At 35.9% G+C, this 27,537-nt stretch overlaps 1 protein-coding gene across 3 annotated transcripts in view; it reads left to right on the top strand.

The window, feature by feature from the left end:
* GRIA4 (glutamate ionotropic receptor AMPA type subunit 4) overlaps window positions 1–27,537 on the top strand; it is a gene marked incomplete at both ends in the record, with an annotated part of 386,389 nt that overhangs the window by 145,880 nt on the left and 212,972 nt on the right. For all 3 annotated transcript variants that reach the window (XM_080715475.1, XM_080715476.1, XM_080715477.1), the window contains one exon: window positions 576–815. In XM_080715475.1, the coding sequence (XP_080571601.1) occupies window positions 576–815 (240 nt within the window). The remainder of the gene's footprint in view (window positions 1–575; window positions 816–27,537) is intronic.

The raw sequence follows: 27,537 nt of genomic DNA, 5'->3' as shown, positions 1-27,537 counted from the left end.
CAAAACAAGTCATGAAAGCCAGAAGGGCCTGAAGTAACATACTCCAAACTCTGAAAGAAAGCAACTTGTAGCCAAAAAAATTTTACACAACAAAACACTCTCTCAAATTAGATGGGAAATAGAAATCTTCCAAGAATACAGATAATAAGCATAGAACTTAGGAGGAAGGTAATTTTAATGTTTCAATATTCTTAAACTAATATAGATTATATTTTTACAAACAAAAAATACACAGAGTAAAATTTGGACTTGTCACATGTTGAAGTCTTTAGCATAAAATTTGCCACATTATCACAGAAAGCTACATATTACTTCACTTTAGTCAAATTTTTCTCTAATTCCAGATGGCTACTTAATACAGGACTTTTCCTTCTGATCAGCTTCACTCTTGATGCATATATTTGACTACAGAAATTGAATGATTTTGTAGTTGATTGCACATTTTATTTTTACTCTTCCTTTATGTTGCTAACATATCAATTATTTTTAAATGTTTCACTGAATGTAGACTCAAAAATCAACCATTTCACAAAGTGCTAATAGTTTGTGGTTGGCTTTTGTTTCTTTTCTTTCAGTCTGTTCCCAGTATTCTCGAGGAGTATTTGCCATTTTTGGACTCTATGATAAGAGATCAGTACATACCTTGACCTCGTTCTGCAGCGCCTTACACATCTCCCTCATCACACCAAGTTTCCCTACAGAGGGGGAGAGCCAGTTTGTGCTGCAGCTAAGGCCTTCTTTGAGAGGAGCTCTCCTGAGTCTGCTGGACCACTATGAATGGAACTGTTTTGTCTTCCTCTACGACACAGACAGAGGTAAGTCTAAACTGTCTATACCAAGGAAAGTCTAAGTTGTAGTGCGAAATTACTCATATCATTGTGTGAGTTAGCAGAACTTGTTTGATTTTTAATGTTGCTAAAAATCAGAAAACAGTTGATGTGTGTTACAAGTATTTTTACCTTGACAAAAGTTTCTTGGGGAGAAACTTCTAATTTAAAAAACCTTTCAATTCACAAGCAAACCTTTCTCTATAAATTCCTTGAAATAAACATAATTCTGTGGACAAGTAAAATAAACTAAAATGCTTTCCTACAATCACACAAAAAAACAAATACAGAATGCTCTGTGACCTCTGGCCACGGGCATATTGGAGGATCTTATGCAAACATCAAACAAAACAAAATTTTAACTACTTCTCCAGCAATCACCCTCTAGATGTAGTTTAATATAGTTCAGTTCTGCCACCATATACCTGGAGACAACACAAAGCCCACAGGTTGAAAGTTCAGTCCCTGTGAGACAGCTCCTCCCTTCAACTGGAGGTGCCAAGTACAAACTCCAGATTGTCTTACTTGTGCTTCTGACTGACAGGAAGCTCATCAGGGTTGTCATGACCACCTCCCTGGGTTTGGTTAATTTGCCAGGTCAACTCACAGAACTCAGTAAATCACATTATTTATGTTTACCCATTAATTATAAAAAATTACAAAGGATAAATATAATTAAATGAAAGAGATACATGGGGCAGAATACATGAGAAGGAGCACAGGGCTCACATGCCCTCTCTAGGCACATCTTTCTCCAGATTCTCTGTGCATTCAGCTATTCCAAAGTCCTTCAAATCCTGTTCTTGGAGGATTTATGTAAACTTCATTGTGTAATCATGACTGTGCATTGGAGAGACCCAGTGAATAACTAACACCATACCTTAATAACAATCCATCTATTTTTTCACAATGCTGGCTAGTTTGACACAGTTGGAGCATAACTTTAAGAAGCATACTCTAGATGTATATTTTTCAGTCCTATTTTTTTTATTTTAGGACTAGAATCATAGCAACTTACTATATTTCAAAATAAACATTAGGGAATGGTATTTGTAATTCAGTTCTTTTTCTTAACGATTATTAAGGTTATCAAGAAGACAAGAACGTATAATAAAAATTTACACAGGTAACTTTAAAGAACACCATTGAATAGACTGTGAGGATAGCACATACCCTGTCCTCTCATGTGAAAAAATAAACAAGCAAAGTAAACCTTTGCATGTGTGTGTGTGTATGTGTATATGTGTGTGTATTTATGTATGTATGTGTGTATATTTGTGGGCTTATGCCCATGCTCATGTGTATGGTATAGGAAATTGAACCCAGGAGAATTCTACCTCTGAACTACATACTCAGCCCCTTTTTATTTTGAAACAGGGTCTTCTTAAGTTACTGCACAAAATAAATCCTGTGGTTATATAATTTACCTTCTGAAAGGCCGAGACAGTAGGAACAAGGCTTGTGGCCAGCCTCAGCTACTTAGTGAGGCCATTTGCAATTCAGTGAGACCTTGTTTCAAAATAAAAAATAAAAAAAGGACTGAGAGTGTTGCTAAGAGTTAGGATGCCCCTGGTTTCCATCTCCAGTACTGAGAAAAAATAAAGAGTATGTCAGTTAAAATGTCACACTAATGATATTTCTAGTCCAACACGTCTATAAGCATATCTGGTACATTTCTTTTTAGAAACAAGCTCAGAAATTTTAATTGTATCAGTGCATTTTCTATAAAATGGTAGCATACTCTAATTCTCTCTTGGAAATGTGGGAACTTTTCTATTTCCCACACTATTATTTTCAAGTAGTTAACAATGTTTAGGGTTTGAGAGAATACATTTTACAAAATAGTATCTTCAATTTGAGTAAAATTATCAATTCTATTTTGACTAATATTTTTCTGCATAAGAAAATAACTTAGTAAGAACCTTGTGTGTAAAACTTTTGACAGTAGTTTGCATATTTTATTGTATATACATTTACATATTTGTTCTTTCCCAAAGTGTAAGAACTTCTCCAGTAATTAATATATTCTCCCTTAATTATTATATCATCTTACACTTTAAAATTTTTTTAGCATAGTGACTTTATAGGTATGCTATAAACATAAACTGTCTTAACTTTTTTTTTTTTTTTGGTAGTACTAGAAATTGAACCCAAAGCCTCATACATGCTAGGAAAGCACTCTACCACTAAGCTACCATCACAATCCCCTATGAATATAAAGTGAATAAAGGAATTAAAGTGCTTAATAATAGGTATCAAATATTTTAGAGCCCTAATAATGAATTATGTAATTTTTTAATGGTGCCCATTTTAATGGATCAAATGGTGATAGCCAAATTTGAAAACTCACCTTAAAAATTTTTTCATGAACTAGATGCAATTTTATTATCATAGAAATGTTGAATGATAACTCTCAAGATTTAGGCTTAATTAAACAAATCTTTAGGGAAAAAGTTATATTGATTGGTGTGGTAATATAAATCCTTGATTGTTTCTTAAAATTTAATTAAATTTTATCATTTTAATTTAAAAGGCATTCATTTAAATATATATATAATGTAAGCAGTAATTATTTTCTCATATGAAATAGATCCTTTCAAAAGAAAAAAAACTCTTAACTGTGTCTATTGCTCAGAATCTAAAATACTGATGATATGTTCTTGACCGTTCCTAATATCCTGGGTAGCAAAGTAAATTTATGATTAAGATAAAGATGAGGAGAAACTATCCTAAACTGCTTAAATTCCAATGCTTGCTGTTGGTGTTTTTCCAAACTATTATGATGGCCAGCAATTTTGATCTCATATTTAGAATCTGCAATGGCTAGCAATTACCTTGTTTTATTTAGCCCCAATTTTCTTTAAAGCTTTAATCTCGAGGATTTATATACACTAATGCTTTTGAGGCCTATGGTGTTATTTCAGGATTTGCTAAATATATTGTATCCAATATCTTGTATATTATCACATTATATAAAGTGTTCCTAGGAGGGATAGATTTGCCAAAATATAAAGAAGAAAATTTTTCTTTGGCTTGTCTTGGTTTCTTTCCTTGTCAGTATTGTTTTAAAAAAATATGTTCTACACTTGCATATCATATTCAGTATGTTCAGTATGAATGTTCAGTATGACATAATAAATATATATTGTTTCCTGATGAGAAAGCCAGTCAAAGAGGTTATGACTGATGGATAGAGTACTATGCTTATTTAAGGAGGGGGTGAATCTTATGATTTTATTTCTATATTTTGTTTTTACTGCATATATGTTTTTATATATATATACTGACTTAAATTATTTTGCAAAAATTCAAGATCTAAGTACTAAAAATGAAGAGGAAGAGGCATGAAACTCCTTTTAATGGCATTTCTTTTCTCCCCCAATAAATCAGTCTGTATAAATCACCTAAGAGCCCTCTGTTTGCCTTTTGGGTTATCAACTCTAAGTGTCTTTCCTCCATTTTCTTCTCACATTTTCAGATTCCTTTGCTTTTTCCATGTCTCCTCCTTCTCTAGGAACCTAGAGTGATGAGTGCATAGGCAACATGGCTTCAGGCATGCAGGGACCATAGTGTTTCTCTTCTCTATTACCAGATATAGCTGTTGTCTTGCTATTGGCATCCTTGGTTTTCTGGGTGAGATTGGATTTGAACTACCCCACTGACTTTACTGGATCTCTAGCTTTGAAATGATAGATATTATGGTACTTCTCAGCCTCTACAATTGTATGAGCCATAATAATAACAGTGTGTGTGTATTCAATTGATTTTGTTTATCTGGAGAGCCCTGATTACTAAGATGCCTGAAAACACCTAAACTTTAATTAATAAATACTATACAAGGATAGAACAGCAGATAATTTTAAGAAATATAACACATTGGCAACAATTCTGACTAAAGTAAAAACATTTATATCTACTCCTTCTTCCAAATCCCTTTCGTAGGTATGGTATGGGATAGATCAGGTTAACTCTATCATCTGAAAAGTGTCCTCAGATCCACCCAGAAAGGAGAGTCCTGTGTCTTCAGGACAGGTTACAGGTGCCATTTTTACCCTCATTCTCTCCAATTCCTAATTAACATACTTGACAATATTAAACACTATTTTCCCAACTCAGAAAAATAAAACTACTTCAAAATCCATTTAAAAATCCTTTACTCTGAAACCTTCACCAGGATGAAGAGTTCCCTTTTTGTAAATCTCCCATAAAAATTTGTAGTCAATTATTTATGATCTGGTGAGCCAATTAGGATTTAGGCTATTTTTATAACTTGTCTAGGTTTATAAATTTGTCTTACATGTGTGGCCAGACTTACAAGAAAAATATTTACTTGCTGCCATTTGCAAAGTATGAGAATAATCCATTCCACCAGAAGGAATTTTTTAAACTTTTATTGGTGTGTTATAATTATATATCATGGTTAATGAGTTTCCAAATCATAAAAAACACATTCACATAGTTTCAGTTTGTTTTCCTTCAGGTCTCACACCTCCCTGAACATAATAGTGAAATTGGTAGGCATACTTCATATGGGGGCATAGCATAATTTGAATTTTTTCTTTCACCAATTTTTCTTTTCCTCCTCCCAACTTTCCTCCTTCTATTTCTTTCCATTATTCTGCTGGTCTTTCCCTTCATTTATCTGATATCCTTTTTGTTTTCTATTTTCTTTCTAAGGGTCTAATGTGACCCTTGACTTTCTGAGACCAATTGACCTCACTTAGCATAATATTCTAGTCCATCTATTTTTTACACATGATATAATTTTGCTATCCCTTATGGCTCAGTAAAATTTCATTGTGTATATATACCACATTTTCATTATCCATTGATTTTTTGATGGATACCTAAAGTGAACCAAGAGGATATAGAAAACCTAAACAGGCCAATAACAAATAGTGAGTGAAACAGAAATAAACTTCCAACAAAGAAAAGTCCAGGACCAGATGGATTGCCCTATTGAAACAGAACCTTTATAGACTATTTAAGTCTATCTTCTGACCCATGTCACTGCCTTCCTCCTGTAATCAGGCCAGTAGGAAAGGAAAATAAAGATGTGGATATAAAAATCAACAATGGAGCTTCCTATGGAGATTTTCACTAGTACTGAGGGAAAAATAGTTATCATAAAGAGACAAGGGAGCCCTGGCTTCCCTCATAGCATCTCCTTTATCCCTGCAATATATACTTCCTGCTCGCATTAACCTACATTCCACAGGCAGTTGCCACTTTGTTTTGGGAAGGGAAGCAATGGACTGAGAGACCAGTGGATCAGGCAGGAAAACATCAGCGGGTGTCCTTATAAAGAGGGATATGTCTCTGATCTTTTTTCTCTGGTGAAAAGAGGCAAAGGAAAAGGGAAAGGCATGCTTATATTTCACCTCTGGCTGTCCCTACTTACAGAGAGAAGAACGTGAGAGTAGATGCTGGCAGCCAAAATGGAGTGCTGAAATTTAACAAGGACTGTCAACCACAGGCTTTGAGGAAAAATAACGATAAGAGGCTAAGACAAAGGTTATAAATAGAAGAAGAGAGAAGAACAAATAGCAGCAAACCAAACTGTGGGTTGGCAGAATAGAGAAATTCTGGAGATGAAGTAGGGAAGCCAAAGATGCTTTTGTGGTGCAGGCAGCCATCCAAAAGTTCACTGGGAGGGTTGAAGAGAGACCCAATGGGATGGCAGGGAGAATATGCATGCAAATTTTCATGGATGCTTGTGCTGGGTCAATGTAGACTTCCTCACGTAATGAGCACTCAATGCACACTGTTGACTGATGGATCACTGGGTGGCTGTTCCTCCTGTCCTATTCCATCGATTGTCAGCATTCAGTCACTGAATAAGAGAGAAGAGTGGATCTGGGTAAGGCCTTTGGAGACCTTATCAACTCGAAAGGCAATTGGTCTCTAACTCATGGTAATCCAAACAAGAAAATTTCAAAATGAACATATAGGACTCCAACAAAGTTCTTATTTTAATGCTTTTCTGAAATGTTAAATTTGTATAAATATTTGTTGAGCCTGAGCATACAACTGAGCCTGTCAATCAAGTTATTCAACCATGCCTGAGTTCTAAGGAAAGAGAATGTGTTCCTTAACAATGTTTATGTTAAACGAATGTGAATATAACTGTTTTGCAGTTTTCTTATTGTAAAACCTACATAGGCTTTCTCATCAGTTCTGTACTCCCAGTGACACATGACTTTCTAGAGTAATTAGTTTTCAAATGATTCATGATTTCCTCACAAGATATTCATTTCAAACACTGATGCTTATCTGAAAATCTAAAAACCTGAAAAAAGATCTTTCTTTTAGAACTCTGATTAAACACAAAGCCTCAGATAATTTATATTGCCTAGGTGAATTTTTACTTCTATTTATAAAAATAAAACAAATATTCACAAAAGGTAATGCACAACTAAGATTAAAATGTCACGTGGTCATGGTGGTACACATCTACAGTCCCAGTACTTGGGAGGCTGAAACAGGAGAAAGAAACCTTTCTGAGGTTCAAGGACAACCTCACAAAGTAGTTAAATTCTCAACACCTAGCAAGACCCTGTTTAAAGACAAAAGAGTAAAAAGGGCCAGGGGTGTAGCATAGAAGTAGAACATCCCTGAGTTCAATCCTAAATACCACAAAAATAAAAATAAAAAGTTAAATACCTTCAGTGTAAAATGCCTATGTCAGAAGTAAGGTTCAAAAGAAGGAAAGAAGAAAGAAATAATATTTACTCAACCATGTCTTTTATTAGCTACTCATCATGTTATCAAAAGGATGATGGCAGGACTATAAAAACCAGTAACTTACTATTTCTCCCATGGAAGAGAGTTCTTAGATGCATTATCTAAATTCACTATAATTGAAGCCATAACAGACTTGACAATCTTTTATATGTCCAAAAAGAAGTGGAATTTCCTAGCAAATCCAAGTACAAAGTTTTGGTTCTATAGTCCAGATGTTCTCAGTGTAGGATAGCCATAGGACCACAATGTTAAGAGCCTGGATTCAAATACCAGATTTACAACTTATTAATGTGTGACCTGGATAGATTCCCTAATATGGATAGATTTCAGTTTTCTTTCTTTTTCTCTTTGCAGTACATATTTCACATTCCTAAATAGAATTAATTCATAACTTTCTATTACCCTCATATAAAATGCAAATTTCTTAAAAGACATTTCATAGTCTGTCTCCTGATTGCTTCTCCCATCTCATTACATATCCCAGTTCTGTGGAAACACCAAGCCCCAGTGAAATGGGCATTTTTTTTTTTAAACAGGGTCTCACTAAGTTGCTGAGAGCCTCACTAAGTAGCTGAGGCTGGCTTCGAACCTGTGCGATCCTCCTGTCTCAGCTTCCCAAGCACTGGGATTACAAGCGTGTGCCACCGTTCTGGCTTGAAATGGGCATTTTTAAAGACTATGAACACTGGTTTCTTTCTCATTCCTTGAAAGATCTGAAAATACCATTCCTTCAATCATAAACATGTTTTTGCACAAATTTTTTATTTTATTTTCATATGGATCACATTGAAAATAGAATACATTCAGACTGGTGTCCTCTTCTCCCCCCACTTCCCCTTCTTCCCTCCCAACAATGAGTGTCCAGGTTGACCATGCTACATTAACACTTATACACAAATTTGAATGTAGCTCCTCCATTAATCAACCTCAGCCTTCTTCCTCTCCTACCATTTCTTCCTAGCTTTGCCGAGTTTTCCCCTCCACTATCTGGAGTCCTTCTGATATCCTTAATACTCCCTCATTTGAGCATATTAGAGAAAATATATGTCCCTTCATTTTCTGTGCTTGGCTGATCTCACTTAACTTAATGTTCTCCAGGTTTTTCCATCTTCTTTTGAATGATATGATTTTGTTCTTCCTTATTGCTGAGTAGAATTCCATTGTATGTGTTTCCCATACTTTTGCAATCCATTCATGTGCTGATAGAGACCTAGGTTGGCTCCATATTTTGGCTATTAAGAATTGTGCTGCTGTGAACATGGGTTTGGATATGCTACTGTAGTTCTCTGATTTCAACCCCTTTGGAAAGGTACCCAAGATTGATATAGCCAGATCATATGGTGAATCTCTTACCCATTTTTTTGTTGTTGTTCTGTGGATAGAACCCAGGGGCATTCTACCTCTGAGCTACACCCCTAGCCCTATTTTTTTTTTATTCTTTATTTTTGAAACAGGGTGTCCCTAAGTTGCAGAGGATCTAAGTAGCTGAGGCTGTCCACGAACTGCGATCCTCTGGTCTCAGCCTCCTGAATGCTGGGATTACAAGCATGCACCACCATGCTCAGACCTTCCCCTTATTCTAAGAAATCTCCACACTGCTCTCCATAGCAGCTGAACTAGTTTGCATTCCCATCAGCAGTATAAAAGAGTTCATCTTTCCTCACATGCTAGCCAATATTTGTTATTTGATTTTTTATGCTTGCCACTCTGATTGGGGTTAGGTAGAATCTCAACGTAATTTTGATTTGCATCTCCCTGATGACTAATGATGTTGAATATTTTTTTTCATTTTTCTATTGGCCATTTGTATCTCTTCTTTTGTGAAGTGTCTATTCAATTCAGTTGCCCATTTCTTGTTTGGGTTACTGTTTGGCTACTGTAGTCTAATGAGCTCTTTGTATATTCTGGATATTAGCCCTCTATCAGAGTAGAGGGTGGTAAAGATCTTCTCCCATTCTGTTGGCTTTCTCTTTAGGTCCTTGATGGTTTCCTTTGATGAGCAGAAACTTTTTAGTTTGATGCTATCCCACTTGTTAATTCTTACTTTAATTTCCTGAGCTTTGGAGGTCTTGTTGAGAAAGTTACTTCCTGTTCCTATATTTTGAACTGTTGAGTCTATGCCCTCCTCTAATAGCTTCACAGTCTCTGATCTAATTCCCAAGTCTTTGATCCATCCCAAGTTGATTCCTGTGCATAGTGAGAGGCAAAGATTTAGTTCCAACTTTCTACAAACAGATAGCCAATTCTCCCAGCTCCATTTATTGAAAAGTCTGTCTTTTTTCCAGCGTATGAGTTTGGCCCCTTATCAAAGATCAATTGACTATAAATGTGTGGGTTTGTTTTCATATCTTCTATTCTGTTCTGTTGGTCTGTATGCCTGTTTTTGTGCCAATACCATGCTATTTTTACTACTATTGCTCTGTATTATAATTTGAAGTCAGGGATTGTGATGCTTCCTGTATGGTTCTTATTGCTGAGTATTGTTTTGAATATTCTGGGTCTTCATATAAAATTCATGACTGATTTTTCTGGGTCTATGAAAAATGTCATTAGTATTTTGATAGGAATTGCATTGAATCTGTAGATCACTTTTGGCAGAATAGCCATTTTGATAATATTTATTCTGTTTATCTATGAGCAAGGGAGATCTTTCTGTCTTCCAAGGTCTTCTTAAATTTCTTTCTTTAATATTTTATAGTTTTCATTGTAGAGGTCTTTTACATCTTTGGTTAGGTTTGTTTCTAGGTATTTTATTGGTATGAAGGTTATTGTGAATGAATTTTTTTTTATTTCTTTGATTGTGGTTTCACTATTGGCATATAGAAAAGCAACTGATTTCTTTAGGTCGATGCTGTATCCTGCAACTTTGCTGAATTGGTTATCAGATCCAGTAGACTTTGTTTGAGTTCTTTGGGTCTTCTAGATAGAGGAGTATGTTATCTGCAAAAACAGATAATTTTAATTTCTTTTTTAATTCATTTGATATACTTCTCTTTTCTTATTGCTATGGCAAGAGTCTTGAGGACTATATTGCGAAGGAGTGGTGATACTGAGTGTCATTGTCTTGTTCCTGATTTTAAAAGATATTCTTGCAGATTTTCTCCATTTAATATGATGTTGGCTTTGGGTTTATTGTATTTTGCCTTAATGATATTGAAATATGTTTCATCTATTCCAATTTTATGCAGTGTTTTTTTAACATGAATGGGTGTTGGATTTTGTAAAATGCCTTTTCAGCAACTATTGATATGATGGTGTGGTTTTTGTTCTCAGTTCTATTTATGTAGTGAATAACATGTATTTATTTGCGTATATTAAACCAGCCTTGCTTTTCTGGGATGAAACCAACTTGGTTGCGGTGTACAGTTCCCTTGATATGGTTTTTAATGCATATAGCTAGTATTTTGTTTAGAATTTTTGCATCTATGTTCATCAAGGATATTGGTCTGTACTTTTCTAGAGGTATCTTTATTTGGTTTGGGGATTAATGTGATACTGGCCTCATAGAAGGAGTTTAGAATTCCATCTCTTTTGATTTTCCAGAACAAGTTTTCAAGTGAAGTCTTGGGATTAATTCTTCACTGAAGGTTTTGTAGAATTCAGCTGGAATTCTGTCAGTGCCTGGGCCTTTCTTTGATGGTAGAATTTTATTGCTGTTTCTATTTCTTTCCTTGCTATCAGTTGGTTTAAGCTTGCTATGTCCGTTTGATTCAATTTAGGTAGGTCATGTGTTCTTAGAAATGTATCAATTTCTTCCATGTTTTCCAGTCCATTGGAGTATAAATTTTCAAAATAGATTCTGAGAATCTTTTTAATTTCCCCACTGTGGTGATGTCTCCTTTTTCATTTCTGATTTTAATGATTTCAGTTGATTTTCTTTTTCTTTTGGTTAGATTGGACAGGGGTTTGTCAATCTTATTTATCTTACCTAAGAACCAGGTTTATGATTTGATGATTCTTTGAATATTTTTATTCTCTATTTCATTTATTTATGCTCTGATTTTAATTATTTTCTGTCTTCTGCTGGCTTTAGGATTAGACTGCTGTAGTTTTTCTAGGTCCATGAGATGTGTCATTAGGTTGTTTACTTAGCTACTCTTTGTTCTTCTTATGTGCGCACTCAATGCTATAAACTTTCCTCTTAACACCACCTTCAAAGTGTTTCATAAATATTGGTATGTTGTGTCTCTATTTTAATTTAATTCCAAGAATTTATTTATCTCTCCTCTTTTTTACTGATCTTATCCACTCATCATTCAATAGTGTATCATTCAATCTCCATATTGTAAAATAGTTTCTTTTGAACTTCCTGTTGTTGATTTCTACTTTCATTCCATTGTGGTCTGAAAAGATACAGGGAGTTATTATATTACATCTTTTGAATTTTCTGGTGCTTGCTTTGTGGCTCAGGATGTGATCTATTTTGGAGAAGGTTCCACGTGTATTCTGCTGTTCCTTGTTGAAATATTCTGTATATGTCTGTAAGGTCCATTAATTTATAGTTTTCTTTAGCTCTGAAGAGTCTTTACTCATATTTTTTTTTTTTTGAAGATCGATCTAGTAGCAAGAGTGGTGTGTGGAAGTCTCCCAATATGATTGTATTTGGGTCTAATTGAGATCTGATGTCCAGGAGGGTTTGTTTTACAAATGTGGCTGCACCCACATTTAGAGCATGAACATTTACTATCATCATATCTTCTTGGTGAATTGTTTCTTTTAATAAAAGGAAGTGCCCTGCTTTGTCTCTTCTAATGTGTTTTAGCTTAAAGTCTGTATTGTTAGATATCAGCGTTTCTACCCCTGCCCATTTTTGGTCTTCATTAATATGATATATCTTCTTCCATTCTTTCACTTTCAGCCTATGTATGTCTTTGGCTGTAAGGTGAGTTTCTTGCAAGCAGCATACATTTGGAAATTAAAAAAAAGAACAAAACAAAAAAGAACTAGTGACAGTGTGAGGGATAAAAACAAAAAACAACAACAAAAAAAACAACAGTCCTTCTAATTTACATATATATGACCTGGGCCTATATAACATCTGTATGTCTGTTCACTGTGGTAGATTCTGTACTATATTCTAATGTCTCTCAATTGCTCCGTATCTTATTGTCAGCTTTTGGACCCACTTTATGAATGATTTCAACCCTCTCTTGACTCTGACATCTTTGTGTTTAGGTGTCAGCACATCAGGTGTCACTGTTAATGAGTTTTGTGTAAGTTTAAGGTTCTGTGTTTCCCCACCCTGGGCTCTGTACTTTCCAGCATTGTGTTCTGCACCCTCCAGCTCTGGGCTCCACACCCTCTGGCTCTAGGCTTCATACTCTCTGTCCTTGACTGTGAACTTTTAACCCTGGTCTCTGTGATCTCAGGCCTAGTTCTCTGCACCTCCCTACTCACACTGCAGAGGGTATCCAGCATAGACTTGGCGTGAACCCCTGTGACCCAGTGCAGGTACCACAACCTGAGTCCTAAGGGCCTTTACTGTGTCTCTGGAGGTTCTATTGGACTATCTTTGGGATGAGTCACCAGGTCTTAGCCCGCTGGGTTTTCCACTGCTGCTCTAGGTGGTCTTCTTCTGAGTAATGAGTAATGCAACATGGTTACCTTGAGGTCCTGAGGGTCAGGTCTCTGAAGGGCACAGTGTGCCACTCCAGGTGCCGCCTCTGCTGAGTTCATGGGCTTTTGGATATTTTTCTGCATCCCTGAAGCATGGTTCTGGTTGCTTAAGATGTTGGAACTCTGCTGCCACTTTCTGCATTTCAAGTTCTTGCATTATTTGTTGGGATTTCTTGAGGCTGCAGTGCTGGAGCCAGCAATCACAGTTTGGGCCAGTGGCCTGAGATGGAGCCCACTGCCACACCAGGTGACTAGCACTTGGGCTTTTTGCAGTTGATCTTGCATTCAGAGTATTGGATTTCCTTCTACTGTGGTTCCTATTTGTGTTTTGGTTCATGAGTATCTTCTGCTGCTTTGTTATTTTGTTTGTCAAGATGCTGCTTTCTCAGTAGTTGACTTTAATCATTCCATCTACTGGGATGTGCTGTGTCCTGCAGTCACCATTTTTAATCTGCACAACTTTTTCCTTAGATAACTCTCGTTCATCCTCAGATCTGAGCGAAACTCCCCCCAAAAAATATTTCCATGTATTTACCCTCAAGTGATTGAAACTATTTGTTTGTATTTCATTAGAAAATACTAATTTTATTAGTATTTATTTTCCTCATTTAACCAGTCGTTTGTTTCATTTTATGTCATCATCGTCGTCATCATCATCATCATCATCATCATCATCCTCATCATCATCATCTCCTTTAATACAGGAAATTGAAACCAAGAGCACTCAACTGCAAAGCTACACCCTCAATCCCTTTTTATTTTTTATTTTTAAGAAGGGTTTCATTAAGAAGCTGCTGACACTGGCCTCCAAACTGTGACCCTCCTGTCTCAGCCCTGCTCATCATAAGACTCTTGAAGGTGTCTAATAGCAGAAACTCTGTGTTACTCAGTGAGTTTTTTTGGACAAGAATAGCCACCCTGAACATCATCAGACTGAATCAATATGAATGTATATACCATATGTTCTTAGTCTCACTTGCACAACAATGATTTCAGTCTTTATTTAGAGTTCAATCCTCTCCCTGAACTCTACGCACTTACAAAGTAACTACTGGATGCTCCATTTATATCTCAAAACCCAACATTCCAAGAGTGAATCAACCACCTTCCCCCTTAAACTTGCTGCATTGGGAGCATTCTCTTTCCTGGAAGGTGACACCTAGCTTTACATCCTAGAAATGCAGGAACCTCTTCTTTATTACTTTTTCCCCCTTGTGCAATCTTATTAAACTATTCAGTCCTGCCAAATGTTTATCACCTAAAAATATTCCAAATGCATCCCTTCCTGTCGCTACCTTGGCTCAAGTTTTCTTCCCTCTCTATATCAAGTGATTTTTCCTTTTGGTTCTGTTACTATCCCCAAATCCACTTTGCTTCAACTTGCCAGGGTTACTATGGCCTCATTTTTTTTTTTGGAATGCTGTTCCATAATGACCTACAAGTGTTATTCATCATAATGTATTTTCAAATTTTATAGCAAAATTTCATTGGCCTTCTAGATTATATTTCATTTCTGTAATTTTTAAAATCATTTTGCCGCAAATTTTTGGGAGTACATGCCTTAAAACATGTGCCCATGTAGTCTGTAAGGGTATGTTAACCAATTCTTCTATTTTTTTTTAACAATTTTAAGCCATTCTCTTTTTCATTTCTCTCTATGTCACATTTGTTAAGATGAATTGGTTCAAAGGAATTAGTGGATTCTGGGCAAAAATATGTTATTTATGATATTAATTTATTACAATATTTTATAATTTCTTCATGTCCCAGTACATGGTCAATTGCAATCATATTTCATGGGGGTTTGAGAAAAATATTTACTTTTTAATATTTAGCTACAAGCACTGCATAATTATTATATATTTGTTCGAATATCCTCCACTTTTATTAAATTTCTGTTTCCTTTGAGAATGGTACATGGATGTTCTTATCCTTGGTCATAGATTTGCAATTTTATTTTTTTGCTTTTTTGTGTTATATTGAGGACTGAACCCTGGAGTATTCTACCTCTGAAATGAAGCATCAGCCTTATTTTATTTATTATTTTAAAGCAGAGTCTATCTACCTAAACTATCACTGGCCTTAAGTATGGATTTCTCCTATCTCAGCCTCCCAAACACTAGGATTACAGACATGTACCACCACGCTCTTCTAGATTTGTCAATTTCTTAATGTAGATTTATAAATTTTCACTATATAAGTGATATAATTTAACACAAAATACTTTAAAATTTTTGGTATCTTCTGAAATTGAACCTTTTTAGACTATGTAAGGAGTCCTTTCTTGTAATATATTTTGTCTTGAGATCTAGTTTTTCCAATATAAACATAGCTTTTGAAGCTTTCTTTCAATTTTTATTTGCCAAATGTATGTTTTGCCATCTTTTCATTTTCAACTTTCCTGCATCTTTCTAATTTATGCATATCTTTTTGGCACCAAACTGCCATTATGCACTCGGTACATTACTCTGTGTGTGTTCCACTCTTAATCCTACCAAAACCCTAAAGGAAAATAGGAGTATTATCCTGTTTTATTCCTAAAATAATTAAGGCTTAGGTTAAATAGTTTGCCCAAAGCCACACAGCAGTCAAGAAACAGAGATGTGACTCTTATCAGTCAACTACCTCCTTAGCCAGTTATGTTTTACAAGAAGTCTACATTATATTCATGATGCCTTTGTTAATGAGGGTGCATTATCTTTTCCAAAGCTCACAAATATTTTCTATAAAGTTTCAGTAAGTAGATATTTTAGGCCTTGTTGATCCTACAGTCTATATCACAACTACTGGGCTCTGATGTTATAATGAAAGGCAGTCAAATAAAATGCATAAATGCAAGCTAGGTACGTTGGTGCATGCCCAAATTTCAACTATCCAGGAGGCTGAGGCAGGAGGATCATAAGTTTGGGGCCTACCTGGGCAGCATAGCAAGACTCTATCTTAAAATGAGTAAAAAGGGCTGTGAATATAGCTCTTTCCCAGTGGATCACTTGCCTAGCACATGTGAAGCCCTAGTCCAACACACACACACACACACACACACACACACACACACACACACCACAAAATACATGAATGCTTATGCCTGTGTTATTAAAAACTTTATTTATGGACAATGACATTTGAATTTTCAATATTTTTTTTATCAGAAAATGCATTTTCCCCTCTTCAAGCATTTAAAAATGTAAAACCTATTCATATTTCACAAGCCACATGAATGCTGGTATTTAGACTAGATTAGTTTGGTTTATGAGCAGTAGTTTTCAATATGCATATAGATTTTTGTTTAAAAATATAATATTTAAACACCATATTGTTTAATAAAATTAACCTGTGATTAACTGACTATTTACTAATATGTTAGAAGGAACTTCCTAATTATAAGAATAAATGAACCAGAGGCAGCGACACATGCCTATAATTACAGTACTTGGGAGGCTGAATTAGAAGGATCACACATTCAAGGCCAGTACAGAGTAACTTAAATGAGGCCCTATTTAAAAATTATAAAAATAACCTGGGCATGGAAGCACATGCTTGTAATCCCTGCATTTGGGAGGTGGAGACAAGAGGATCTCGCAGGTTCGAAGCCAGCCTTGCTGGCTCAAGAGACTCTGTTTCCAACTAAAAATATATATATAAATGGGTCTGGGAGTGTAGCCCGGAGGTAGCATGGTTCCATCCCCAGTACCAAAAAAAAAATTTTTTTTTAAATGAGAAGTTCTAGGAATGTACTTCAAAGGTAGAAATCTCCACAAGTAAAAGAATAAATGGAATGTTACCTAGATATATGAGCATGCAGAGACCTTACCCCAATATTTATTACTTATACTGCATTGGAAAGTCTTAATATTTATACTTCATAAAGTTATAGGTCAGACCATTTTATTTATTTTTATTTTTAGTTATTTATTTTTTGCGGGTCTGGGGATAGAACCCAGGAGCATTCAACCTCTGAGCTACATGTCCTGCCCTATTTACTTTATTCTTTTTTTTTTTTTTTTTTTTTTTGGTGGTGGTGGTACTGGGGTTCCTGGAAGCCCTTCTACCTCTGGGCTACACTCCCAGACCTATTTTTACATTTTCATTTTGGAAACAGGGTCTCCTAAGCCAGCGCGCGCGGCTGGCTTCGAACCTGCGCGATCCTCCTGTCTCTGCCTCCCAAAGCGGGGATTACAAGCGTGCGCCACCACGCCCGGTTTATTTTATTCTTTTAGTTCTGAAACTGAGTCTCACTGAGTTGCAGAGGGCCTCACTAAGTAGCTGAGGCTCTCCACGAACCGCGATCATTCGTTCTCAGCCTCCTGAATGCTGGGATTACAAGCGTGCACCACCGCACCCTGCTTTCAGACTCTTTTAAAATAACAAAATTAAAAAGTACCGGAGGAGGGGAGAGGTGTAGCTCAGAAGTAGAATGCCCCTGAGTTCAATTTCTAACATACACACAAAAAAGATTATGTTCTATTTCCCATGATTTAATTTAAGGATTTAATTCCATTTCAATGGGTGCCAGATTAAGATAATAACAAATAAGTCTCCTCTACTGGAGAAAAACAGCTTAAATGCTCATTTTCACAACAGTCTGTCTCTTTAATCTGGAAGGTTGATGGAAGAATTTTGTGAGGGATATTCCACTGGCCTTTTGCATGTTTGCCAGATATACCCATCCCTTGCCAAAAAGGTTTCCATGCCATGGAGTATTTTATGAGAGTGCATAATACCTTCTCTAGCTTAATTTGGAACCATTTAGCTCTTTTCAAGTGAATTTTGGAAGAGGACATTTGAGGCTCATTTCTATCAATTTTCACTTGGGGAAGATTTGAACTATGACTCATTTAGAAAGCTCTTTTATCTGTTAATATCTTAAAATATCTTAAACACAACTTTAAAATGCCAATTCATAAATAGACAATAACCAGAATCTAAAATTAACACAGACATTTTGTCACTAATAAGTCCTAAAGATAGTATTTTTTTGTACAGTTTTATATTAAACTTGATCAATTTTAGTAATTCCTATGCACATTTTTTCCTGAAATGTATGTTATTTGAAGCATTTCAATTAATTTATTTTGTGAAATTTTCCTTATTGACATTGTTATCTACATTTTATTCAACTATATAGAGGTAAATTGGTATAAAGGTATAGAGTTCACATAGCTGTTAAATCTAAAAAATGCCCAATACAGTAAATTTATTTGAGACCTCGCCACAAAAAAATCAGCACTGGTTTACATAGGAACTATACATAGTTGTCAAGATGTTCACAGCTGTTGAATGACCAAAATGACCATAGTTTTTAAAGAGAACAGGAAATTTAAAAAGAAAATTAAACCTGGGGAATTTTTATTGTCTTAGAAACAGTCCTTCTAATCACTCCTGTACTAGAAAGTAATATGTTTACTCTTACTTGGTTCAATAAGACATGTAGTTTTCAAAATGAGGCCAGCTCCATTCATTGGGCCAGATGTTAATATAGTCAAGAAGTTCAGCAAACCCAGAAGCTTGTGATCAGTGGTGCCTTCAGCCATATGTCTACACAGGGAATAAGAATGTTCTCAGAAGAAAAACTCCACTGAAGCAGTGCAAGCTTGAAAAGTAGATTCAAGAGCAACCCAAGTTAGCAAAAGCGATTAGGCCACTGAAGGCAGCAGGACTTGGAACAGACTGATACAGAGTAAAATATTCCTGATTTTCTTATACAACATAAAGAAATATTAGTGTTCACCACTATAATTCCATGCACTGAGGTTTAAATTAAAGAAATAATAATTCAAGAAATGACAACAGTAAAATTTCATCAACAATAACAAGAGTTAAAATACTGAAAAGTCATGTCATTACACAATAAGAGTGAGTTGGCAGAAGCCCTAAAGCCAGCAGATTGCTAAAGGAATCATTAATGAACTAATGTGCAGCTAAGTCAAAGCAAACATGGACTGGAAGATGCTGAGGATCATAAGGACCACATTTGAGCTGGTACATGTAGGTACTCAGAAGAGCCAGAATTTACCAATACCCATAAATCTTCATAAATAGGAAGCTCTTGGTTTTTAAGCTCCAGAACACAGGTCAGACAACTACAGTTTGTAATCCAAATCTGACCAACAGCCATATTTTTAATAAAGTTTTTTATATAAAAATCCACACTTTTCATTTATATTTTCTCTATGGATGCTTTCCCACTATTATGGCAGAGTTGAGTACTGCAACAGAGAATCTATGCGGTACTGGGGATGGAACCCGGGGGCATTCTACTTCCAAGCTACACTCCCTGCCCTATTTTATTTTATTTTTTTATTCTTTATTTTGAAACACGGGCTCACTAAGTTGCAAAGGGCCTCACTAAGTAGCTGAGGCTGGCTGCAAACAGCAATTCTCCTGTCTCAGCTCCCCAAATGCTGGGATAACAAATGGTGCGACCACCCACACCTGGCTCCTAAAATATTTATTAACTAACCCTTTATAGAAACTTGCCAATCCTTAACTTAGAACTTTATTGAAAAGTAATTATTTCAATGGAATCATCTTATGGGAAAATATACTTAAGTTTGTGGGTTTTTTTCTGTATATGCATTCATTAGTAGGAAGAACAATTTTGCATAATGCAAAAATACTTTTTTAAATTATTCATATAAGCAACTCTGTAAACATTTCTGAAGTTTATTCCAGAATCTATGCAAGGATTTGATTATGAGTACCATGGAAACATACTACAAATTCATAATGTCACAAACATAGGTGCTTACACCTGATAATTACATTCTTGCCCTAGTAAAACCTTAGTTTTCATCTTCCATGATGATAAAACATGTCCTTTCATAACTGAACAAATAGAACTAAAGATTTTCCATTCAAAGAATGATATTTACATTCTTCAGGATACCATAGAATCATAGGTCTGATCAAAGCCTCTATTTTAAAATATTAATTTGATATGCATGTATCATTATTGTATTTTGACTTTAGTTCATTGTAAAGATAATAAAGAGTGATATAGCTGGATCATAAGGTGGTTCCATTCTCAGAATTTTTGTTTTCTTTTCCAGTAATACTGGGGATTGAACCCAGCAACGTTCTACATCTGAGCTACACCTCCAGCACTATTTTATTTTTTTGTTTTTGAAACAGGGTCTCACTAGGTTGCTAAGAGGTCTCACTAAATTGCTGAGGCTTGTCTTGAACCTGCAATCCCCTTTTCTCAGCCTCTTAAGTACTGGGATTACAGGTGTGTGCCACCACGCCCAGCTCATCTCAGTCTTTTGAAGAAACTTCATACTGATTGACATTAGTCCTACTAATTTATAATTCCATCAACAGTGTGTAAGGGATTCCCCCACACACACATCCTCACCAGCATTTGCCATTGCTTGTATTCTTGATGGCTGTGAATCTAACTGCAGTGAGATGGAATCTCTGTGTAGTTTTGATTTGCATTTCCCACATGCATGCCTATGTTTATATCGGCACGATTCACAAAATCCAAGTTATGAAACCAACCCAGGTATCTATTAACAGATGAATGGATAAAAATGCAGTATATATAATTTTGTTAACCCATAGAGAAGAATACACTTATGTAATTTGCAGGAAAAAGAATGGACCTGGAGAACATCATGCTGAGCGGTATCAGGCAGACTCAGAAAATTAAACATTGTATATTTCTCCCCATATCTGGGAGCTAGAGAAAATTGGAAAGAAAGAAACCTGATAAAAATGAGGTAAGAGACCAGTAGAGCAGTTAAAGGTACTAAGGAAAAGGAAGAGAGAAAGGAAAGAGGAGGTTTGGGAAAGGAAATAGACCATAAAATGTTATGTGCATATATGAATGTGTCACCATGAATTTCTGTATCATGTATGGGAAGGTAGGAAGAGGAAAGAAGAGAGAGAGAAAAGAAATAGAACAAGGTAACTTGTGTACATATATGTATACATCTCCATAAATCTCACCATGGAGTACAATTGCAGTGCCCCAACAAAACATTAATAAAAATAAAATATTACATTAGGACTTGCTTAAATGCCACTTGTTTGCTTACTTTTCTGCATGAGATGTGTCTATGAAGAAAAAGCAAAACCATTTCTGAAAAGCAACACAGGCACTTAGAAGTTTCTACAGAGCTTATGTATACATGATAGTTGAAGTAAATCAACATAAAATGAGTTTTTGCTTATTTAATAATTAATTTTATGTGTGTAGTTTATGATAATTTGTCAATATGGATATATGGATTTGGAACAAAATTTGGAATGTTTTTAATACAGTAACAGCACTTTAAATTTTTTTAACTTTTTTATTGGTACATTGTAGACTTTTAATTTTAAAATAAATCTAAATTTATTTGTGACATCCAGATTAGGCCTGTGCATATGACTTAAAAGACAACCTACATATTAACTCAGGTAGGAAACTAACTAAAGGTAGAAGCACCGTTATCTCTACGCTGAGCTGTTCCTGTAGCCTCATTAGTCTGCTTCAAATCTTACCCCAAACTCTATCTTTTCATCACAGAAGCCACAGCAAACCTTTGAAATCAGACAGATCGCATCATCCCCACACCCAAAGCTGTCCAATGTTGCCTGAAGCTACAGTGTGATTTTGTGCACTCAGTGTAAAATCAAAGTTTCATGATAGAATGCCAGGTATATTCCATTCTCAGGGCCCTGGCATGTGTTCTTTGCTCTACCTGGAATCCTCTTTTCACAGATGTAACAAGACCTCATTCCCTTTTCTTCTTCCTAAAGTTACTTCTGATAATGTAGTCTTTTTGGGGACTTCTATTTTCCATCCTGAGAGTTTCCATTAGCCTTTTTTGCTTCATTTTTCTCAACTGTGCATTCTATACATTTTGCTTATTTAATGTAGGCTCCATTAGCTAAAATAATTTTATTTATTCGCTGCTATTTTCTCAAAGTCTCAAGTTATAACTGGAACACAGAATACTCTTCATATGTATTTGTCAAATGAAATTGGATACATGAACGTTTAAATGGGCAAAAAAACAATTGGCAAAGGCAATAAAGTATTGAGTATGAACATTCACTTAATGGTTATCACAGGGAAGAGTATTCAGAAGCTCGTAAGGCTCAGGAATGAATGACCAGGAGAGCTTCACATGGACGGTATGTGTGGAATTCACGAGTATCTAATACTCCTGAGCATTATGGTGTTTTCTGTAAAAAGAAAAATACAGACTTTTTTCTTTTATCACTAGCACTTGGGAACTGTATAAGTGCTATATTCTTAAAACCTAAAAGAAGGAGAAATATCTTACATGTTTTTTAATGAATTCACCAGTCAGGCATAAAACCAGTATGTATTGATTAGCCTTATACATTTTATGAATAAACAAAAATCATTTACCATGGAATTTCAAATAGAAAACTATGAAAAAGTAAAAGAGCTTACTCTAAGTATTACAAAATAATTGTTTTTGAATGAAATTTGAGGTTAAAAATTTATAACCTAATAATAATAGAAAGCACTTTTATAGTACTTATGTTCAGCATATTTCTAAAAGCTTTACATATCTAAAAATCTTCAGAGCATTCTAATGAAGTAGGTGATGTTTTTTTTTTTTTTTTGTGGTACTGGGGTTCCTGGAAGCCCTTCTACCTCCGGGATACACTCCCAGACCTATTTTTACATTTTTTTATTTGGAAACAGGGTCTCCTAAACCAGCTCGCGCAGCTGGCTTCGAACCTGCGCGATCCCAAGCGCGGGGATTACAAGCGTGCGCTACCACGCCCTGCCGGAAGTAGGTGATATTATTTCCATTTTAAAGATAGGGAGAAGCTCGGTGTGGTGGCGCACGCTTGTAATCCCCGAGCTTGGGAGGCAGAGACAGGAGGATCGCGCAGGTTAGAAGCCAGCCGCGGTGGCTTAAGAGACCCTGTTTCCAAATAATAAAGTACAAAAATAGGTCTGAGAGTGTAGCCCGGAGGTAGAAGGCTTACCAGGAACCCCTGTACCACCAAAAAAAAAAAAAAAAAAAAAAACAATAGGAAAACTGAGGCTCATAGTTTCTGTATAACTTGTCCACAGTCACACAGAAAGCAAAAGCAAGTCAGTCACACAGAAAGCAAGTGGCAGATTCCGGCTTCAAATGCAGGCAGTTTGGCTTCAAAATCTGCTCTTAACCATGGCATTGTGCTGCCAATGTATTTTAGCTGCAGAAATTTGTTTCAGCATGGACATCTGAGTCCTACAGCTGCCATGTTTGGTCTTTTGTGTGGTCACAGGTGTTGGCCACACGACTAGCACATAATGGTGATTGAGAAGGCAGGCATCATGGGGACTGCCAGCCCAGGAGGGTGTGCCAAGTTTAATACTGAGAGTAAAAGATATATACCCACCAATTTTCTTGTAAATGCATTTTCATTGAAGAAAAACAAAGTTGTATTCCCTTAAACATCATTTGTGGGTGATAAAAGATAATGTAGGCCTTAAAATAGTGACATTAGCAGGCTTAAAAAAACAAAATTTAGCTTGAAACTTAAAGTGATAAAATCAGACTGTTACATCAAAGAATGGCCACTTGATGATAAAGTAAATAACCATCAGGACCGACATATTTCAATTTTAGGAAGTCTAAGTATGCTTTGGTTTCATATAATTTTAAAAAAGGGAAAATAAATTAGTAAATCATATCAACCTTTTTAAATAAAGAACACACCTGGTACTTTCTATGAACAGATGCTTATGTGAATCATTATGAATAAGTGATACTTAGGTAAAAGGAGGTTAAAGTCTTCCTGCTATGAGTTAAATCATCCTGTTGCATTAAATAAATGTCTGTGGGTGATCTGTTATGCGCTCCGTGCTAGGTAAATCTATATATAAGCCACAGATTTGCATATCATAGAGAAAACAGAACAAAAATCCCTGTAACAAAAAGAATACTAGCTACAAGATAAAAGAAGTACTAAAAAAAGTTGGAGTTCAAAAAAAAAAAAAAAGACCCCCATATCAGACTTGAGACTCAGACACATTCTAAGTGGGAGGTAGAATTTGAATTGGTATCTAAAAAGTTAATGTAGGTTCTTAAAGAGTGAAGAGGGAAGGCCTCCCAGGGAAAGAAAACTAAAATAATAAAAAGAGAAAGAAGTTGTGAAAAGGTAAGGATCTATGTGAAGGAAGAGAAGTGCACGTTTTCTGGAGCAAGGACTCAGTAACATGAGAAGCTTAGAGAAGAATAAGGAACTAAGACCCACCAGATGAGTGGCTCTGATTCTTACTCTGATTCTTCAGACCTAGGTCAGATACTGGTGCCTATTGGTATGTAATTATTATTGGGTGAAGTGAAATGTCAGGCACCAATGCTGGTAACCACATTGCAAGATAAGACCATGCTCTAATTCAGGCACATGCATGACTTTGCAGTTACAGAGAAGGCAGGCCATCTTGCTCAGACAGTGAGAGGAAGCTTAGAAAAAAATCAGCGTTTGAGCTAAGCAGATCCAAAAGACAGAGATTTTCAGATGAAGTGCAGAGAGGGGGCATTTTTTTTAATAGAGAAAGAACAGTATGTACAATAGTATGATGTTATGCAAATAGTAAATAACTCAGTATTGCTAGAGAAGAGAGGGCGTGGGGTGGGAGATTCTGGCAGGAAGAATGAGGCTAATGAGCCTGTTGGGACAGATGGGAATAGATGATGTCAGACTGTGAATGCCTTACCTGAGAATCTGGGTCCTGTGCCCCTAGGTTAAAATAGATATTTTAAAGTAAAACAGTGACATGGTTAAAGTTTGAGCTTCAAACGCTAATATTCCACTATAGAAGAATCTGTGGGGAAAAATCAACCAGAAAAGTCACGGTGTGACACATGAACAGTGAAAATGAGCATCTTGAAACACATGTCCATAAATGCTAAGAAGGTGTTAGCACATGAGTCATTGGAGTAGGCTGGCTTTAGTCAAAGTTTATCATTTGGATGCGGAGCCAGATCTTATTTTTAAATTTTTTTCTTCTACTTTAATTTACAAGTAACAGAAACAAAATATAAATCACAAGTCACTTTAGCTTATGGAGTTCTATATCCACTGTTTATTTCAGTATATACTATAGATGTCAGTAAAAATGCCAATATGTAAATTTTCTTTATGTCATAACACATAATTTATTTTACTCTTTGGTGTATTTACATGATGCATGTATAGAATATGGATGATAAAGTATTCTCACTTGCTATAACTTTATAGTGCATATGACATCCTAATGTACTTGGTGACAATGTTTTGCATCCTAATACACACCATTTAAAGACAAACTCTAGGTGAAGGTGAATAGATTTGAATACTTTAAATAAGTTTACTGTTTGGTCAACTTTTCTCAGTCTATCCAGCACTCACCCAAAATAACTTTGAAATGTGTTTAAGCATGTCCTGTCTTTTAGATCTGGAAGAGCTACTGAAATTCCATATGTTAAAAGATTGTTTCCCAGATTGATGCTATTGAAAGATGGTGGAACCTTTAGTTAGAGTCTAGTAAGACGTTTTAGGGCTTGGGAGTATGTCCCTGGGATTGTGGGAGCCTAGTGTCTTCCTTTTTCCTTTTTTTCCTCTTCTGGTAAGGAGATGAGTGGTTCTGCTCTTCCAATGGCTCAAAGCAATGGGCTAACTGATAATGGACTGGCACATCTAAAGCTGTGAGCCACTCTATACCTTTCCTCCTCATTAGTGAGTATAACTCTGGTGTTTGACATAGTTGTGGAAAGTTGAATAACACAGAACTTCAAAATATGGCTTCAGAATATCATCCAATTTAACATTAGTTTTTAAATAACCCTAATCATCCAATTGTTTTTTGTTTCCAGAATGCCAAGTAGTTCTGAATAAAGACATAAAATAGGATCACTTTACTCCATTACAAATTAGATGAGGCCTTCACTTCAACTGAACAATTTTTCTACTTATCTCTAGTTAGAATCTTACTACTCTTCCCAAAATTATTCTTACAAATGCTTTTTTCCAATTTTTGTAAATATTAAACTGGACTTTTTTTACTCTCTTAATTCTTTACAGATCAGCCTACCTTGTGACCATTCAGCATGAGGCCCTCCATATTCTATCAATATCAAAGTGCTCTGAGCACATATTTCCTCCTACATTATTTCTGCCATCAAGAAATAATGCTAAATGTAATGGTGCATGCCTGTCATCCCAGTACTTAGAAGGCTAAGACAGGAGGATCACAAGTTCAGGGCCAGCATCAACAACTTCTAAAGCCTTTGGCAACTTACTGAGACCCTGTTTCAAAATAAAATACAGCTAGGAGCATAGCTCGAAGGTAGAATGCCCCTTTATTTAATCCTCAGTACCACAAGATGAAGAAGAAGGAGGAGGAGGAGGAGGAGGAGGAGGAGGAGGAGGAGGAGGAGGAGGAGGAGGAGGAGAAGGAGGAGGAGGAGGAGGAGAAAAGGAACACTCCTTTCGTCTAAGGCTGACCTGCCAAATGAGAGCACGATTTACTTCATACTTTTTAATTATATTTCTCTTCAATTATGTATACTCTCTCTCTCTCAGTTTTTCCTCTGCTCTGTCTATATACAGGACCAAAGCTCCCCAACTTTTACAACCTGTTTTCTTGTGAGCTACTGTGTTTTTTTTTTTTTTCAGGTGGTACTGGGGTTCCTGGAAGCCCTTCTACCTTCGGGCTACACTCCCAGACCTATTTCATATTTTTGAAACAGGGTCTCTCACGCCCTGCACCATCCTCCTGTCTCCGCCTCCCAAGCGCGGGGATTACAAGCGTGCGCCACCACGCCCGGCAAGCTACTGTGCTTTTCAACACACTTTTGACCATCCCACATAGTCTTATGTCACATACACTGAGCATTTAGTTCACAAAGCTTTTCCCGCATCTTCAATCTTTTGCAATTTGGATTCCATTCACCCTCACCTTGCAGAACGTAACATCATCAAAAATTAACCTTATACTATCAAAATGCAAAAATATCCCCGAAGCTTCATCCTCTTAAATTCCTCTTTGGTATCTGCCAACACTGAACTAGTGTTTGGAAATGCTATCCTCCCGAGATCATTTTAAATGCTGCTTATTCTCTGCCTACGCATAAGTAATCTAAGTATGAGTAATCTCCACATTCATCCCCTGAACAAGTCTAGTCTCATAGTGTTCTCTCTAGAGCCAATGCAATTTTTCCTTTGGTCTACAATTTGATGTTAATAATTCCCAGATCCTTATATCTATATGAGCTTATGCTGAAACTTGGTGCTTTTTTAATAAACAAGTTCCCCTAAGAAGATACAATTAATGTATTTTTTAAAGACATATTGATTCACACTGCTTATACATGATAGCATATTTGCAGGAAATATGCATTAAATG

This window comes from Muscardinus avellanarius, assembly GCF_963383645.1.
Source record: "Muscardinus avellanarius genome assembly, chromosome: 1".
Classification (NCBI taxonomy): domain Eukaryota; kingdom Metazoa; phylum Chordata; class Mammalia; order Rodentia; family Gliridae; genus Muscardinus; species Muscardinus avellanarius.
The sequence above is the reverse complement of the archived record's forward strand: the minus strand, read 5'-3'. Positions and strand labels throughout refer to the sequence as shown.